Source organism: Pseudopipra pipra, chromosome 6 (genome assembly GCF_036250125.1).
Source record: "Pseudopipra pipra isolate bDixPip1 chromosome 6, bDixPip1.hap1, whole genome shotgun sequence".
NCBI lineage: Eukaryota > Metazoa > Chordata > Aves > Passeriformes > Pipridae > Pseudopipra > Pseudopipra pipra.
The window spans coordinates 20,149,429-20,168,380 of NC_087554.1; the positions used below are offsets into that span (position 1 = coordinate 20,149,429).

Sequence of the window (18,952 nt, forward strand, 5' to 3'; positions counted from 1 at the left end):
GACCTATGAGTATAGGGACAAGTCTTAAATTCCTTTGATTGTGAATTTGCTCTAGAGGGAGAAATTTGTATGACATTAAGGACTGAAAAAGCTGGGCAGAAAGACACAAACCATGTTGTACCACCGGAGGACAGGAAGAAAGGACATGAAATACATCTGGAGGATAGGAAAAGATGCAAAAGATGCTTGGAAGAGGGGAACAGCTCTTTGCACAGATTCACAGTGCTTTGTTTTTGTGGGAATACTTCAGTCTATTACATTCACTTGCTCAAAATACGACACCTTCATCAAAAAATACTGTTGAAGGGGAAACTCAAACCCTTCGATGAACAAAAGCCTTAGTTAAATTGTAATTTACTAAAACTCCTGGCCAGACTATATCTCCTATAATTCCACATTGTTTCACAGAGCCATAGAATTGCTGCAGTTGGAATGTATCTCTAGAGGTCACTCATCCCAGCCCCCTTGCTCGAGGCATGAGCAGCCAGGGCAGGTTTCCCAGGACCATGCTCAGACAGGTTTAGTGTATCTCCAGGAATGGAGACTCCACAACTCCTCTGGGCAACCTGTGCCAGTATTCACACACCTTCATAGTAAATCTCAGTAAAAGGAGTTTTCTTGTGTTCAGATGGAATTTCCTGTGTTTCAGCTTGTGCCCACTGCTTCTCTTCCTGTCACTGAGCACCACTGAAGAGAGTCTCGCTTCACCTTCTCTACACTGTCCCATTAGACATTTATGCACACCAGTAAGGCCCTTCCAGAGCCTCTTGTTCATCAGGGGAGAAGTTCTTCAGCACAGTGGTTTGAGTAGACCCAAAGAGGCAGATGAATTACATTTCTTCCAAGGTATTCTTGAAATCAAGAGTGCTTGATTTTCTGGTGGTCAGCTTTGAACTTGTCTTTTTGATTTTCAACTTTTTAATTAAAATGGAAGATAAATTTTTCTTCAGAAATAAAACATTTATTGAAGAAAAACATTTTAAGATATGGTATTTAACTGAAAAATAATTTCAACACAAGATCTACTAACCGCCCCGATGCAAAGCACGAATTTTTGATTTTATTGTATTACTGAGAGCTATGTTGCTTACACACTTTGTTGTGCCTGTTCTGTGCATTAAGAACAAGTCTAAAATGTTCAGCTTTTCAATGGAGTGCCATTACTCTGCCAAAATGGATGAAAGAACAAACTGAGAGGTTTTTTCATTTCTCTCTTGAAATCTAGCACTATTTGGTTTTGGTTGGTTTTGGTTTTTTTTCTTGAATGCAATGAGACTGGTCTTAACATGCCTTCTAAATAAACAGAATTATCACTTTTTCCTGGCTGAGAAGACAAGCACAGAGTTAACACAATTTGCACAAGTCATTTGGTTAATACCAGAAAAGAAAAAAAGGTAGTTTTACAACCTCTTCAAAAAATCCCAAAGACATGCAGTATTTTGATTTATTTCAACATGGCTAGATTCAAAGTAGTTTTTATTCAATGGCATAAAATGATTTTTGTAGTGAAGGTCAGAACAGCGGATGTATTATGTCTAAACAGCAGCTAATAATCGGCTAAAAAATAAAGCACACTGGTATTTCTCAAGTGTACCTGGAAGCTGTGCCTAGTGCTGTGATCCATGCCTGGAAAATCCCAGCAAGGAATGAAAATGGGCTTTTCCTTGTTATCACAAAGTAGAGCAGAGGCAGGAAGATCCCTCCATGGATGAGAAGACCCACAATCACAGTGACCATGTACATGCCGAGTTGTCTAGCAACTACTTCTAAGTCCTTGATGGCAATGATTTTTCCACAGATGAGGCAAGCAATACCCAAAGGGGAATACCTGGAAAAAGAAAACAAGCGTAGACAGAACTAGTCTTTGCAGTGTAGTCATAAAAACCATGCTCAACATAGTACAGACTGGAGAAAGAGTAGGGAGCTCTGCAGCTCAACGCTGAGGTGCAGATCAGGAATTGAATGGAAATTCAATGCATAGTTTTCACATCTTTTTCAAAAATAATGTCCATCGCCAGTGAATTCCCCATCTACTTCATTTTTCATCCCATCAAATGGAATATGCATTTCCTGAATAGTTTTGCATCCTGGAATAACATTGTACAAGGATACTACAATGTTACTCAGGCTTGCATCATTACAAAGAGTGGTGTAGATTTGTTCTTAGTACATAAGTTTTACAACCCATTGTTTATATGGTTTCAGGGAGTTGCATTATTTACTTCAGATAAACTATTTGTTGGAATGAACTGCTTATATCTTGAAGGCTACAAATGTTTCCATTATGTTCTTTCAATAATTTGAACAAATGTTTTTAGTTTGTGGATTCTTCATTAATTATGTCCTTTTGTTACTTTGGGTGGGGGTTTTGTCCCCTTAATCATGGGATTCCCTGAAGACATAAATGGAACTTTTGAATAGGATGATAATGGAAGGATAGATTGGGAACAAAAAAAAATTGAAATGAATTAATATTATTTAAAATACTTGATAATCAGCTACAGTGAAACATACTTGAAAGTACATGGATAGAAATCAATATTTATACCTGCACTGGTAAAAGTTAGTACATTATATAATTTTAAGTGAGATTCACCTTCTCTATCTCTTTTATAAAAATTGGGAGAAAGTAATTTAATGTGGAGAGAAAAAAAATACCTCTTTGAAAATAAATGATAATGTATATTTTCAAAGGTGATTAGTGATTTGGATGCTTAATTAAAGACAATACAAAGGAATCTGACTTTCAGAGCAAAAGTGCTTCCTGTTTTCTGTTAGAATATCTCATGGTCTCTCAAACAATGTGCCCAAAACATGGAAAGCCCTCAATCACTTGAAATGCAAGGCCAGCTGTTATACCAATTATCATACAATGCCACATTTCAGTGAACTTGACGAAATACAATTCTTATAAAGAATTACACACTGTCAGAGCCAGATGTCTGATTTGTTTTATGCTTGTGTAGCAATGCCATGCTCCTGAGGGTTTGTAGGTGCCACAGGAGTTACAGCTGTCTGTGCAGAGAAATCATAAATCAAACAAAATGTAACTCTGCATAAAGAAGTGCATTTTTCTTTATAAAGACACATAAAACCCCCTTGCTTCAGGCCACAACAATTCTTTTAAAATTCTAGACAGAAATGAACAAGGGGAATTCCTAACATCAATTTCAAACAAGTGGAATTCCCAACATCAATTTCCTTTTCTCATGAAAAGAGAAACAAAAAACAAATCAGTAAAAAATTAATATTTACAGTGATTTTTTTGAAATTGGAATGATTTCCTGCCACTACAACACTGACTACTAGAGAAAATTTATATTGTAGGCAGGGTATTTTGTCTTGGGTCTACCAGCTGGTGCTAAATAAGAGTAAATTCTAGCTTCTGGAGTGAAGTATAAACTCTCTCTCTCTAGAGTTGAGACCGGCAGGTTAAACCAAATATTGAAAGCTTTGTGAATAAAAAACAACTGTAGTTTTATGCAGCAAGATCATCTACAGGAAAGCAGAAGCATAACAGGAATGCTTTAAGTTATTGCTTTAAGTCATTGCTTTAAGTTCTTTCTTTTATTCTACACATTTCCACATTGTTGTTACTATCTGCATCACTCTTGCGTAACAGTCTCCCTTTGAAACACTGATGATGCTGAAGACTCGCGCTTCAGGCACCCTGCTCTCTTTTCTATAAACTTTGCCCATCTAGAGCTTCAGAGAAGAGGCCTTGTAACTTCCAGGAACACCAGGGAATCACAGGCAGCAATGACCCATGATACGTGCATTGTATTGGAGTGGTTATTTCTGTTCTCAGAGACCTAGGAGATATGAAATGCAGTAGTACAATGCCAAACATACCAACACATTTTTATGTTCTGAAAAATTGTTTTTATGTGATATGGCCATGCTTGGCACTGCATACAAATAGCTCTGGGGAAGTCCTCGGAAAAACACCTCAAAAGAAAAAAAAAAGGGGGAAATCCCCTACGATGGCTCAGTCTTAATTTGGTAAAGTCAATTCTAAGTCAGGCCCCATTATTATGAATGGGTACACTTTGAAAACAGGACAGATATATTCCAGTGACCCCATTACAGCAAGGTTGTAAGACACAGGTTCTGCAGAAACTATGAGTGGAGGGACTACACATCACTAAAAACTACTGGAATGTTATTTGGTGGTAAAATATTTTTATTACAGAAAACTGTAAATAGTGTGTGTGTGTCCAGGCTTTTTAGTAATTGTACCTCCAAGGTAATATCCTGGGATTATGCTAACCTCCCAGGAAGATTGGGATGTTCTTATGTGGGGCATTCTTGCTTGCTTAGGTGTCCTTCTGTATAATGAACTTCCATAACCAGTGTGGCATTTGAAGGCCTTTGCTGGTACATGTACGTCTTGTACTTCAGTAAATGAAGACCAGAGTATCTTCAGAAATATTTCAAATTGGGTACTAAATAATACTCACTAAATAGAAATACTGCTGCTGTGGTTATAACATACCTGTCAAGGCTTTAAAAAGTCAACTATTTAATTACATTGTTTACTAACAAACTGTGATCACTATATGCTATATTAAGGTTTTATGAGGGATTCCTTAAAATCATTTTTTGTTCTATAAGTTAGGACTTCAAACTTACCACATGATCATAGTTACTAACTTCATTACAATCTCATTCAGGATGTTGAAGAAATCCACCATCATCTTGGCCTGGTCTCCCATTTTCCCCATAGCAATGCCAAAAGCAATAAAGAATCCTATCAAACCTATAAGGAAAAATGGCAAGACAAAAAAAAAGGCACGTAAACCCATGGTTTTTAGGAGTTTTTTGCACCTAGTCAATGTCTTGATACTACATGCTGATGAGATTTCACTGAATGAAAGAATGGGTGAGTTTGGAAGGGACCACAGTAGGTCATCTGGTCCAACCTCCCTGTTAAGCAGGGTTGTCCTAGAGCATGTTGCACAGGATTTCAGAACTATAGGATATTACATGTCTTGGGATTTTTTTAATATTTACTCACTCTCAGCTACCATAATCAAATTCAGAACATCTTTGATTCTTCAATATTTTACTAAATTCCAACTTCACAGCCCAGCTATGGTTTTATTGGTGTTTTTTTCCTGAATTAACCTGATCATCAAAAAGTACGTATACAATAATCTTCTCAGCGCCATGCAACTATTAGAAACCTCATAAGCCCTGATGGATAGGAGAGGTAACACACTGCTATATCATAACTGTTGTTAAAACAGTTACTAGAAACCAAGAATGTTTTTCTCAGGCTTTGCAAAAGTCCCTTGACAGATTCAAGTGAGTGAATTCTCTCATTGACAGATTCAGTCTAGTGAGTCCTGGAGTGCAGGGAAAGGTAAAAGTAGCCCTGAACATAACTTTTGCAGTCCAGGAGTATTCCAGTTAAATGAAGAAGTTGGAGGTAGGAGTAGAAGGTAAGCATTGCATTTTAAGCTTAGCCACAGAACTCCAAATAAACAGAATAATTTCACTGGAACAGGCTATCAGTGGATACAAAATCATAGCATTCAATACGAGTAACATTTGGCTCCTAAATTTAAATGCTAAGGTGTGAATATCTGGAGTATTGGACTATCAGTGTGAAAAAACAACAGAGTGCATCTGTCATTGTATTACTTTGGAGCTGTGTCTTCAATGCTAACCTTTTCCATCCAGCAACTTTCAGTGGCCAGACTCAGATTATTAATCGATACTGACAGATGGTTTGAATCTTCAGTCATCCTTTGAGGGTAAATTTTCATTCATGATATTACTTCAGTATTTAACAAATGTGTAAACAGCAGGGAAATTCCTAAGGAAAAACCTACCACGACTCAAAAGCACTCAAGAGAAGGGAATTTGACCTACAAGTATGCTGGGAAAAGACAGGCCGTCCCATACCCTCACACTGGATTTAGTAACCAGATTTTTTTCTTTTTTTTTCTTTTAATCCAATTTCCTGGATGTAAAGTCATTCTTTAGAACCAAGTTATCTCCGTTGAGTCACTTGAATAGGGAAGTGAAGCATATATTTGTGTGCCGCAGAGCGTAAAGAAATAATTAAAAGCTTTTCAGATACCAACTTACTTCCTGGAATTCAGAATCTGCATCAGAAAATGTTAGTAGGCAGGTTTTTCTGTTCATTAATTCCAAATGAACTGCTGTGTTAGTCATAAGACTAAGATTGGTTCATATTTGCAGGAATTTGCCTGGCTTGTACAGTTTATGCAAACTGGATGGCAATTCCCCAACATTTTCACTTCTTCATTCAAAATCGAACCACTCCAAACCAAACCAAAAAACTCTGCAACATTTGAGAGTCATAGGTCAAAACACCACAGAAAATCCCACACCTGAACTGTGTATTTATTTTCTGTAGGAATTGTATTCAGCCTTCTAGATCTTTTCTTATCCACGAAGAGCCTACACAAAACAAGTCTAGCATTAAATATAGTGATATAGTGCATCTCTCATGTCAGAATGGTTGTTTCATTTTAATGCATAAGCAAAGTTCCAGGAGAGAAGAAAGCAGGTGAGGGTAACAGCAGAGGCAATGAGCTTTTCTGCCTCACACATGGTGCAAAATGCCAACTCGCAGCTTTGAAAGCAAGTGACTCCTCTGCCCAGAGATGCTGAATGCAAGGAAGAGCCGTGAAGGCAGGCAGGACACAGTGGCTCTTGTGGAGCACGCTGCTTCATAGACAAACAAGATCAGCTTATTGATACTACCATCTCCCCTATGTCTGAGCAAAGCAGCCACTGCCAACCAACTCACCAACACCTAAAGAAGCTCTGCAGACACAGCAGCACTGTCAGCAGGATCTGTTCATCAGCTGTAAGGAGTCTGTAAGGGGCTATTTGCCCTTAAAAGGTTATGGTCTAGTGGTGAGAGAAAGCAGTAGATTAGGTACTGCCACATTCTGTCCCACTTTGAGGACACACAGGTGTCGGCCTCAGCCCTGTGGACATGCTGTCACAGAGTAGCTTCAAGAGTAGGTGTGCCAATGAGGTTACAAATTGAGAGCTAATTTGTTACTGACTTCACCCACATCCAGAAAATAAAAAGTTGAAGGAGGAGCTCTCCTCTTTGGGCTGACAAAACAGTGACTCTAGGCATAGAGGAGAAAATAGAAGTGGTGCACCAGCTATTTGTTTCCCGTGTGCTCCTGCCCCAGTCTGAACAGTTGTTTCAGGAAAGGGTGGGAGATAGGCAAAGTCTTCCTACCTCCCCCACTTGCTGGCTTGTCCAGACAAGATGGCTTGATGGCATTTGCAGCTGGTAAAGGTCAGCAGCCAAGATGAAAGGAGGAGGGAGTTGTGACTCAGAGATGTGTCAAGCCTTTCTGGGATTTTTCTCGGATGGTGTGGTTCACACCCCACCTCTCACTTCAGGCTCTGCCTCAAGCCAAAATATTTCAGCATGCCCAAGACACCTACTGGAAACAACTTAGCTCAAATTCATCAGCGGGTGTGTGAAGCACTGGCTCTTGAAGCTCTCCCCCACGCTGTTTTGCCAATATGCATTAGTATTAGTCTAGATCAGCTTCTTCTAGGATGAAAGGGTATTTTGGGTACCTCCTACAGGCTTTGCTACTGTACTCCAACTCGTAACTGCAAAGCTGCCAATACAGAACAATCCACTTGATTGTTTCTGTGATATGCTCATCTCAGAGACCAATGCGCAGCCAGTAGGTGATAACACTTGATGATTATTTGGAGAGACTAAACTTGCACTGAAGAGCAGATCTGACAACTGATCAGTCACAGCAAAAAGCTTTGTCATACATATGAGGTACATATTTGACAGGCAAAAAACTTTCCTACCCAGGACATTCATGCCATCCTTAAATTCAAGTCCCTTCTTAATGACCAACTGGGCTTCAGGTGGTGCTGTCTCATTCACCATAGCCAAAGCAGAATCAGTGACATTAGGTGGCTCTTCAATGGGTGGTGGCACCAGCACTCTCTTGGTGACAGTTTGGATCTGAAGGCAATAAAGAGGGAGGATGAAAATGGAAACAGATTGAATACAATCCATATGATAAATAAGGAAATAATAATAAAAACAGTCTGCACTTGAAATTCCAGGAAACTATATTTTTAAAGGATTAGACATGGCATTCCACAGTCTCTTATCCCTCTTCCAAAAATAAGTTTATTTTTCAATAAAGTGTTACAAAGTCCTGGGGGTCTTCTTCATGACTCTAGTGTGAAAAGCATGGCAAATACTCGTTCCTTACCACTACAGTGTAACGTTTTACAGACAGTTATTTCCTTTGTCCAGATGGTTCACAAAGGGTGCTTCACGGATTGCATGTTACATGTTGATACCATTTGTTCAGCACCAAAGGCAAGAGCATCTAAGATCAGTCATGGCAGCAACTCTGCAGTAAGGCTTGTTATTCAGGTCTGCCCAGCTCAAAAATCTAAGAATCAAAAATTTAAGACATTTCCAACACTTCTCTTACAGCTTTTGAGCTCTTGACTGCAGGAGCTCAAAATGGAATACAGGCCCCCAAGCTCTCTAATTAAAATATTGTGAGCGACAGATAACAGAAAAATTATCAGTGCTCCCAGACAGAAATCTGACCACCTCATAAAAATAAGACATCAGCATCTGAATGGATTTAGACCCTTCTGGCACATGAAAGGCAAGGTCTAGGGAAAGCTGGGAAGGAATGCTAGGTGGAGAAACGGGCTTGAGTTTACAGCTAGGTAAAAAAAGGGAGGAGGGAGTGGAAAGAGAGAGATCTGTGACTTGCTGCTTTTAGAAGGGATGTTTTCCTCCCACTTCACATCTTCACCATTTTCTGCTTCTTCATGGCTCTGGGACAGGCAAAATGGTTTGGACACTGTGACTGCTTTGCCATGTTTTCCCACCCGCTCCCTACTTTTCTTGTTCCTAGAAACACGTTTGAGCAAGGCAAGAGAAATGGTGCATTAGCCTTTGAAAGTACACTTGCACCTCTTTCCTGTTGAGATGAACATTGAAGTACTACGGATGATGATCCAGATTCAATCCATATAGTTAAAACCTTATGGTTTTAAAATACCTTACATCCTTCCTCTCAAAACCTGCTGTTTAAGTCTGGAGAGGAGGATATAGAAAGAAAGCCTATGTAGCTTTGCATGAGAAAAGTGCTTCGGTTGTCCTTAAACAATCCAACATTCTTGAATGTTTATATTTTTGTCAGAGTTCATCTGAGGGATGCTGTCAACAATATTTTTTTATGTGAGGTATTCAGAATGTAAGAACTGAGTCACAGAAATTAAAACTATACACACTCTCAAATTCCACTACAGTCACTTAAGTAAAAGGTCTTCAGCACCTCTTTGCACAAGGCCACAGTCACTAAAAACGCTGAATCTAATATAAAGCTTAGATTCTGACAACAATGTCTGAGGCTAGAAACACCATTAAAATGTCATAGTCATATTTATAGATGATAGTGTCATGGTTTTTCATGGCACATAAAGTCTTATCTCTGCTGGAATAGCAATTTTCATTTTAAATTAAAACTTTCTAGTGGACCATACTAAAATTCAGGAGACATTGAAATCCAACGATGATTCAGAGTCCAGTTTGTAAATGAACTGTTTCAAAACTTCACATGAACCTCTTCATTGCTTTCTGCCCGGTCACAGTGGAAGGCATATTAAACTCCCACACACACTGTACAGCACCACTGTTGCACACCCTTCAGAACCATTCTTCTCAGGATTACTGCAAAACACTTCTTCCTCCTAAGGCAACCTGGAAACACTGAATGTTTATGGAGAGAGACTGTATAAATGTAGGAAGAGGAAATATATGCTGATACCATGAAAAGCAGTTAATTTTCCTCCTAGAGAGAGATTCAAGTAAAGCCTAACTCCTTACTGAGGAGTTAAGGGCTAAGAGAGGCACAAGTTCCATCTAGAAAGGAGTGTGATCTACTTTGCAAAAGAAATGTGGCTTTGTGGCAGAGGTTTTCACTAGCAACTAGTTTGGAATCTGATAAAATCAAATTTTGGAAAGCAAAAAATCTCAGAAGTTTTTTTGACTAAATTGAAAAACAATCAAGGAAATGGTGATCCATAACTAGGGAAGTGACCTGAACGCTGGAATTACACACACTGAAAAAACAGTATTAAGGTTTTAAGAAAACTATCTGACACAGGTAGCTTAATTCTACTTTCCACTGGTTTTTGCCCCTCTGTTGAGATATTTGATCAATTTCAAGGGACAAGAAATTTAATTCTTCTCTCTTCCAAAAAAGGGGAAGGAAGAAAAAACCCATAAGCATCCTGCTTTCCCTCACTTAATTTTGCAGAAATACATTTCACATTACATGTGATGTTTAGCCACATGACTGACATTCCCATGATGATTTGGAAATATTGAGAATGTTCTCTTTCTAAATCCCCAAGGATTATGTGTTTTCATGTGGAAGTCCATGTAAGAAGTGAAGCAATCCAAGCCCTTTTGGCAGCTTAGGTTACCCTCCGTTTTCCCACTCCCCCATGGCCTGTTCTCCCTTCCCCCTCTTCTCTTCATTTTATTCTTTGGCCATAACCACAGCACCAGCAACCATGCCATTTCACAAAGGAACACTTAAAAACAGGTTTGGCAACAAATCCTGTTACATAAAAAAAAAAAAAAAAAACACCAAAAAACCCCCACCAAAACAACAAACCAAAACAACCCTGAAACCAAAACCTGTCTGCATTACTTCCAAACAATTCAGTTGTAGGAGAAAAGCAGCTTACATACAAAAAATATGCTTAAGCAGAACTTAGGAAGCATACATTTTTCATTTATTTTACCTTTCAAAGGAAAACTGTTTTGATTAGGCATCGGTGAAAAGCTTTTAGATAAAATCATCTAATTATCTACTTACAGAGCCAGCAACACATGGGGCAAGCATCTTTCTTTCCCAGCATGCTCCAAACCTGGTGTGGTGGAGCCACCTGTAGGGTGGTCAGCCACGTGGCTCTGTTATCTCCACCTAGTCTGAACTCTAACAAAGCATTAGAGGTTAAGAGAGGTTGTGTTTCAGGGCTGGCAACCAGCTGGAATGAATATCATCCATGTATTCCAAACAGGGCACTGCAGAACCATCAGCTCTGCAACTAACAACGAAGATCAAATTCAACCTGGGTCAAAGATCAGCCCCAGGCCAGCTTTCATGACCACAGGTACTGTATAAAAAGCACAGAAAAAAGTTAAGTTTACTTAATAACAAAATAAAAATCATCTTCTTTAAAAAAGCTCTATGAATTTAAATAACAACTACAACCAAAGCAGCTGTAAAAAATGTTCTTTCATTTACCTGCTCAAGACTTCAGACCTGTATTCCTCTTTGCATCATCCAATTCACCTAAACAATGACATTAACTCTACAGACAACCCTAGTAAGTGAAAGATGTGAAGAATGTTACCAAGGAGTAGAAGGATTTACCTGCTGAAAGCATGCTTGAACTAGATTTTCAGGGAACAAGTTTCGGATCAAATCCAAGAAAGCATCCAGACTAGATACTTCATCATTCTTCTTCCCTTGACCAAGCTGTTTCTTGAGTTTTGGATTCCCTGGATGGATGGCTAAAACCAAAATCACACCCAGCACAGCAGCAATAATAGTGGTGGACATGTAGTAGACCATGGCTCTTGTGCCCAGTCGGCCACTTGCTTTAGCATCTAAACCAGACAGTCCTGCAGGTGTTTTATTTTAAGAAACAAACAAATATATTGACACTCAATATCCAATTCAATAATTATAAAATAAAAACCTTTATAATTTTCAAAGTTTAATGACTGCCTACAGGTACTTACTTTTCTTCTAGTGAAATTCTCACCACTAGACAGATTCTCCCTGTGTTTCTTATGTGAGCAGTGTCTACTGTTAATAATTTATAGAAAACCATTTAAGATCCCATCTAATTCCAGACATTGCAGGCATTGAAAAATAGAGAAGATATCATACCATTTTTTGCCCTTGATTGCTGCAAACTGGTCATGGTCTGGTTGACACCACATCTTCAAGAAGGTTATGCTTACTAGAGTTATGCCATCTTATTTGCAAGGTCCGATTCAGGAATTATATCAAACGGTATATTAAGAAATTTCTAATAGTAGTATGTGTGCGTGTGTTTGAAATTAAATTCACTGGAGCATATACATATTAAAACCAACTAAGTTATTCAGAAATTAATTCTAAAATACACACCTGCAAAATACTGACAGGACCACACTACTGTTCTTCCTACACCACAAAAAGCAAACCAGGTGATATCTGTAGAAAGCATCTTAAAGTATTTATGGCTAATAGATCTTACCTGTGATTAAACTGGAGATAATTAAAGGGAGGATCAGCATTTTTAGCATCCGCATAAGTATATCTCCTGGGAAGGCTATTAACATGATGATGTCAGGGTCAATAGGTGTTGCTAGACGAAGAAGACCCCCACACACTGCACCCAGGATAACACCTGGGAAAATAATAACAAAAAAGAGCAGGTAAGTAACTTAAGTATAGCTGAATGTGCATTGATTATCCAGAAGAACAGCCTAGAAGAAAAATGGTTACATGGGGCAGCTGATCTTTGGTACAACACAGACTTCAGAAGGGAGGGATAGTCAAATGTAATTAATATAATCATTCTACAGCTAATAAAATTGAGGCACCAAGAGGTGGAGTGATTTACATAAGTCCATACAGAACTGACAGAGGAGTCAGGGTTAGGATCCAGCTCTTCAGAGTACAACAATTTAGCTCTCAACATAGGAATGGTACCACTTAAAGACAGGGTCAGCACGAGTAGCTGTTCTACAGTCTAAGAAAAACCCTGCAGGTTTAGGTAAGGTAGAATAGTCCCGTAAGGAAAATACACTGAAGTTGCATTTGGGGCACTTTGGAACAAAGTGCCTGATCTGGAATACTGCACATATCATTGAAGAATACTTGATTCTTAGGACTCATATGTTACTCTGTTCTTTTGATGGTCTGCATCCTTCTCTTTGTGCTAATGTTCTCAAATCACAAACAATCCCTTCATCCATCTCTTATGTAGATTTCTACAGTGATAGCACCTAAACCTCCCTTTCAGGATTGAGGCTGTTAAAGCATAGTCTAGGGGGAAAAAAGTTCATGTTTACTTCCATAACATGGTCTTTATGAATGGGCATTTTATGTTTACAGCCAGGATGCTTTTGTTTTCCTGAGCCCAAACCCATGTCTCAAGTGTAATAAAACTCGGTAGCAAAGCCTGAATTATGATTTGCAGCAACTATGACTCTTTGAAGTATCCGTTTGATACAATGAAAAATATATGTGTATTTAAAACTTTTTTTGGAACAGCATCAGGTACCTTTTAAAGATGACTCTAAGTGAACACTTCAACAGTACAGAGTTTTGCAGGCTGAAAATATGGACGTGACATTTGCAGCTCAAGATCAGTTGCAGCTGGTCTTTCAAAGAATAACACAATAAGAATATGTCTACAAATTTGCTGCATTTGGCTGTTGGGCTTCCAGTGGAAAAGAAACAGGCAAAGAGCCAGTGAACCACAATAAAATGTCAAACTGTTCTGTATTTGGAAGCTGCTAAAGCCAGAGGCAATATTCAGGATGAGATCATGGAGCGCTGGCTTACAGCTACAGAAAGGGAAGACAAAACTTAAAAGCAGTGGAGTGTAAACTGAGAGATAAAAGATGAAGGAAAGGAAATTTTAAAAAGTTTTTGTCTTTTTTTTTTTTTTTTCCAAATCACTGAGAGCAAAGATGTGTAGTGCATTTAGTTCTACTGAATGACTTTGATCTGACTGGCTTTGGGGCTGAAATCACAGTCCATTCAAAACCAGACATAGAATGTATCTCTGTGGTGTGGATTTGCTCCATGCTGTGTCAGTAACACCCTGCACACCTGACTTAAAGCGACAATGTCCATGGGCATTGTTCAGCTGAAACAGCTGATGACCACAGACAGGGACTGTGGTGCTACATGAACAAATACAGATAGATACAGAGTGTCCAGACCAGAGGATGTAGCTTACCAAACACAGTAAGAGTCAGGAGCAGATTCCTGTGGAGTGACTGGCAGAACTGCACACATATGTTCCCGGATCTGTGCTCCACTGGATTTAAATGACTTTCATGCATCCGGACTTCTACTTGCTTAGGCATATTGTTGGCACTAGAATAAAAAGTGAAAATCAAGTAAAAGTTATAGCACAAGATGCCAAAAGAGAGGGGAAAGTCTGGATTGCTTCCATCATATATAACTGGGGAATCTGACGCATAATCCATCGCCTCCCACATTTCATAAACACTGCATATTTACTGCTCTGAAGAAGTCTCTGAAATGGCAGTGGTGCCTTTATGGCATTTTAAAGGTGTAGTCTTTATGGTATTTTTTGCAGTTATTTCTCAAATGCTAGAGATGTGAAATAAATTAATTCACTGGACACGTCATTCCAAATGTTCCATGGACTAAACTACTGGTTTGGAGCTGGAAAATTCAGTTTCCCCAAAGACTGTGGCTGTTTACTTAAGTAGGAGAGATGGCTGAACAACAAAGTTTCTGCTAGCAGGAAAATGCAAATTTTAATACCTTATTTGATTCCAATTCAGAATAATAGTTTAAAATTGAGGATTTATTTGCAAAATAAAGCATTCAAGAACATTTTGCTTAATCTTTCAAAAACATTTAATTTTAACATTAATATTTTATTGTAATGTAATCAGAATGCTGAGGTCAAAAGAGTATTTTTAACTTGGTTGTAATGAGACTTGAACAACTGCCACTGAAAATTAGTCAAAAAACTATGATTTCTCTAAAAAAACCTTTGGTTTTATTGAATTGGCAGTGGTTAGAGGAAAAATTTTTTTCACTAACTCTGGTTTATATTTGAGTAAGTGATACACACAGGACTGCAGAACTTCAGAAGTCATGCCTCTAACTTTCTCAATGCCTGAGAAATTGTTAGCAATAGACTCCCTCGTATGCAAAGTATTTAAATGTATTTGAAAAAAAATACCAGAAATACTACAAATCAAACATTTCCCCTAAAAGTTAAGGCTGTTTACTTAAATATGAGAAATAGGTAAAGAACAGGGTTTTTATTATCCAGAAAATATATTTTTTGAGATCTGGTCTTATGCCAGATTAAGACAAGATTTTAGAAAATTTTCCTCTACAACAGTTGACTGAAGTTTACAGACCTAAAACAGGTCTGAAAAGATATATAAGGTTTCAGTATTCTCAATACTAAGCCATTCCCAATGAATCAAAACTTCTTTTTTTATATATTGTATAGCTTGTTGTGTTTGTAAAGTTTTTAAACAGAAAGTTATGATTAGACCTGTAATAAGGATTCAGTCATTTTGATACAAATATTTCCACAATTTTCCCTTTCAAATTGGCATTGCATTTCATTCCAATACATTTGATTGTTAAAAAAGTAGCACCATCTGAAAATACCTCAAAAATGTATTAGAGAATGTATTATATCTGAAAATGTATTAGAGAATTTTTTTTTTTAAGGGGAAAAAACCCTCCAAGTGTTGTAATCTTTATTCTGCAATCTCAAAAATATTTCACAGTGCTAGTCACAATGAGACGTGCTGCTGCTGCTGGAATAACTAAGAACACCAGTGCACATTCGGACAGCTCAAATGTGAGGCATGCCTACTTCTTGAAGACTTATGAATGTAAGTATCAGAGATACACAAGGATTAGCCAGAGGATAATGTGCATTAACAGTTACTTGAGGAATTACGAGAAAGATGAGACAGTGTCTGCAGTTTTCATGCACATGGGCCACAAAGCCATGAAATCACTGGTGGAAGTGTGCCAAAAACCCAAGGAACTTGGGATCCAAACTTTGCAACTGGGGATTACAACTAGTTTCACTTACACTCTGAACATGAATATATAACTTGTTTTGATCTGTTATTCACTACAGGTTAATTATATATTCCTCTGAAACTTTGAATTATGGACAGCTGAGAGTAATTAAAAAGAAAACCTTAGAGTCTTTTCCATTAGCAAATAATTAGGCAGAACTAGAATGGATCAGTAAACAGTAGCACTTGGGCTAATTTTAGTTTGGTTTCCTGGACCCTTTTCTACCTGACACCATGCATATAGCTTCATACTATCTAAGAGAAAGCCACTCATAAATATCTACTTCCTCAGCTGTGGGGCTTTTCTCCAATTCACAATGAAGCATATCATTCCCCTTACACCATTGCTGAAGTAAGTCCTCCCACGTAGAAGGCGGCTTCCAGTCCTGATCTTGTATTCAAGCCTCATTTCTACTGCCATCCATTTCTGTGACAGCACTGTGTTTGTTGGCCAGATCCCCTCCCACTTCAAGCCTTGTCAGCATACAAAGGCTCATGAAGGGAGGTGAAGGTGGACTTACTACCACAGCTGCAGTGACTACTTCAGGATTATAGCCCGAATAGAAGCCAGCCCTGCTTGAGGCGGTCAAACAACACAGAGCCTCTGCATGATAGCAACTACCTTTTTCAAAAGTTCAGCCATGTAAAATGTAGATATCCAAATATCCTCTGAGAAGAGAAAGAAAAGAGGACATAAAGGTCTTTAAAGACATTCCTAAATTTCCAGGAACTTAGTACTGTATTGTGTGCTTCCCTCAAGTGCAAAACATGGGTTTTACGCTCTCCAGCTCTTCAAGATTGTAAGTGTACCTTCAGCATAGACTGAAATTCTGATGAGTATGGGGTTTCTAAAGAACGAATAGGAAAATACACTAACCATGCAGCTATGTTATGAAAAGTGATGACAGATGAATATAATAACATGAAAAACAGCACCACAAAGGAGTTAGGACTGCTATCAGAAATGAGATATTTATCACCAGACCAGAGACAAAGTATTGTTCCAGGCTTTTGAGAATGTTGTGGGAGGAGAGAAGGGGAAACAATAGTGAAATATAAACCTTCTGTGAAGGATAAGAAAAGGATTCTTGTGTAGCACATGACGAAATCAAAATTTTGCACCAGAAATTTTCTATCCAATTACTAGAAGATGAAAATCTGTTTAACCTCAGAGTCATGGAAATCGACTTTTGTCTTATGGACTGAGTCATCTTCCTTGTGCTGGTTTTGTGCCTCTATTTGCATCTTGTAAATTATATTTAGCTTTAGAAGAATGCAGAACTTTTTGCACCTGAAACCTGCAGTCACATAATGACATAACTGCAAGAAGTGCCTATTTCAGGCAATGGAAGATGCACAGATGTAAGTTAGGGCAAAATATGGACCCTTATGAACCAGATTCTCCTTGATCTGTCCTACTCCTCTGCTGTCTGCCACTGAGAGCGCATGCCCACATGAACAGCTTTCTTCATACCCTGAAGGCCACAGTGCCATGTTAAAGTATGCAGGGAAGGGACTTAAATACGTATAAGGCTTTCTTCTGCTTCAGAATTTCATGCTGAAGGAAGAGGTGTTTACTGCACCCCAACTCATGGGCAGTGCTGGGACTCAACTACAAAGCCAGAAGTGTACCAATCACCAGAGCCCCTCCTACACAACTGAACATCACCAATATATCTCTGTGTTCATGGTACCTCTGTAGCTAAGTACGTATCACAAAACAGTGCAAGAATGCATTTTCGCAGCTGTGATCTCTCCGACATGCAAGTTATTACCTTAGTTAAATAAATCATTTAAATAAATCATTGTTCCACTGCGCTAGCTTCTATGGCTATTCAAACAAAGGAACCATTCTGAATGCTTATCTAAAACTCATCCAACTAAAACATCTTTTAGTCTAATTACACTGAAGCCAGAACGTAATGACATAAATTGATTCTGCTCATTTTCATGTGTCATTGTGACAAGCAGCCAAAGAGCTAAGCTTCAAAACAGGTCCACAGAGTAATATTAAGTACTGAGACCTTCAAAGATGATAATATTTTCTGCTAACTACAGGTGCTTGAAAACATTGACAGAACTTATAAAATAATGAACCAAATATTGGAAAATGTGTAGTCACATGAAACAGGAGATTATATGAAACAGCACATACCAAGAGCTAGGTATATGTAGTAGCTTTTGAATAGTTTATATGATGTTCTTCCTAGCTCAGTGTCACCTACTCTTCTTCCTTTTGAGGCAGCACTTTTTTCTAGAAAAGAGAGGAACTCCTTTGAGCCCAGGAGATTTGATTTTTATTCACCTTAGTAGAGTAATGTCCCAAAGTGAACGCACTCTGTATTTTCACTGATTTCAAATATGCTCTTCTCTGACAAGGTGCTATGCAAGTGAATTAATAGAAATTAGTATCAGAATTATACTTCAATTTTACTCCCTTTTAAGCAAAGAAACAATCTCTTGCCTAAATAATCAAGATGTTAGCTACTTGCTCTTTCTACTCTCCCTCATCCCCACAGAATACACATAGTACGAGAATAAAAAATCTGTTCATAAACATTTGATTTTATATTATCTAAATATTTACAGTTGGTTTTGCATGTGAGATATACAGTGCTATATGAGATAATCTATTTATCTACGCTTTTTAAGCTGCAGTCTTCTTGTCTTGCTGGTTGCTATACAAAATGTGTCAAAATGCAGGAAAGCAATTCATTGAAGCACCAAGGTCCCTGGTATTTTGTTCCTATTTCCTCCAAGTGTTTTTCTTAGGTTTTCTCTTAGCTCCCTCTGGAAAAATCTGATGCCTGTATCTTTTCAAATGCTTCTTTCTTTCCTGTATTCCCACTGAAGTTTCTAGGACTAAAAGGCTGGGGAAACTGCTTTTCCTTGGCTACCAAATATAACTCCTTTCCTTACTAAAGTTAAGGGTTAACAATCTACACAGTGCTTGAGTGACAATGCCCTTTTATGTTCAGTCAGTTACAGGTAAAGAACTCTGTATCTCCCCAGTACTTACCCAGCTTGTCATAAACCTAGATTACAGACTAGAACAAAAAA

General features: G+C 38.3%; 1 protein-coding gene across 5 annotated transcripts in view; it reads right to left on the reverse strand.

Annotated features, from left to right (window-relative positions):
- SLC1A2 (solute carrier family 1 member 2) overlaps positions 1 to 18,952 on the reverse strand; it is an 89,684-nt gene that overhangs the window by 22,354 nt on the left and 48,378 nt on the right. For all 5 annotated transcript variants that reach the window (XM_064657754.1, XM_064657757.1, XM_064657756.1 and 2 more), the window contains 6 exons: positions 14,041 to 14,180; positions 12,325 to 12,477; positions 11,451 to 11,701; positions 7,834 to 7,993; positions 4,633 to 4,759; positions 1,595 to 1,828 (listed from right to left, as the gene is read on the reverse strand). In XM_064657754.1, the coding sequence (XP_064513824.1) occupies positions 1,595 to 1,828; positions 4,633 to 4,759; positions 7,834 to 7,993; positions 11,451 to 11,701; positions 12,325 to 12,477; positions 14,041 to 14,180 (1,065 nt within the window). Of the gene's footprint in view, positions 1 to 1,594; positions 1,829 to 4,632; positions 4,760 to 7,833; positions 7,994 to 11,450; positions 11,702 to 12,324; positions 12,478 to 14,040; positions 14,181 to 18,952 lie in introns of those variants that run through there.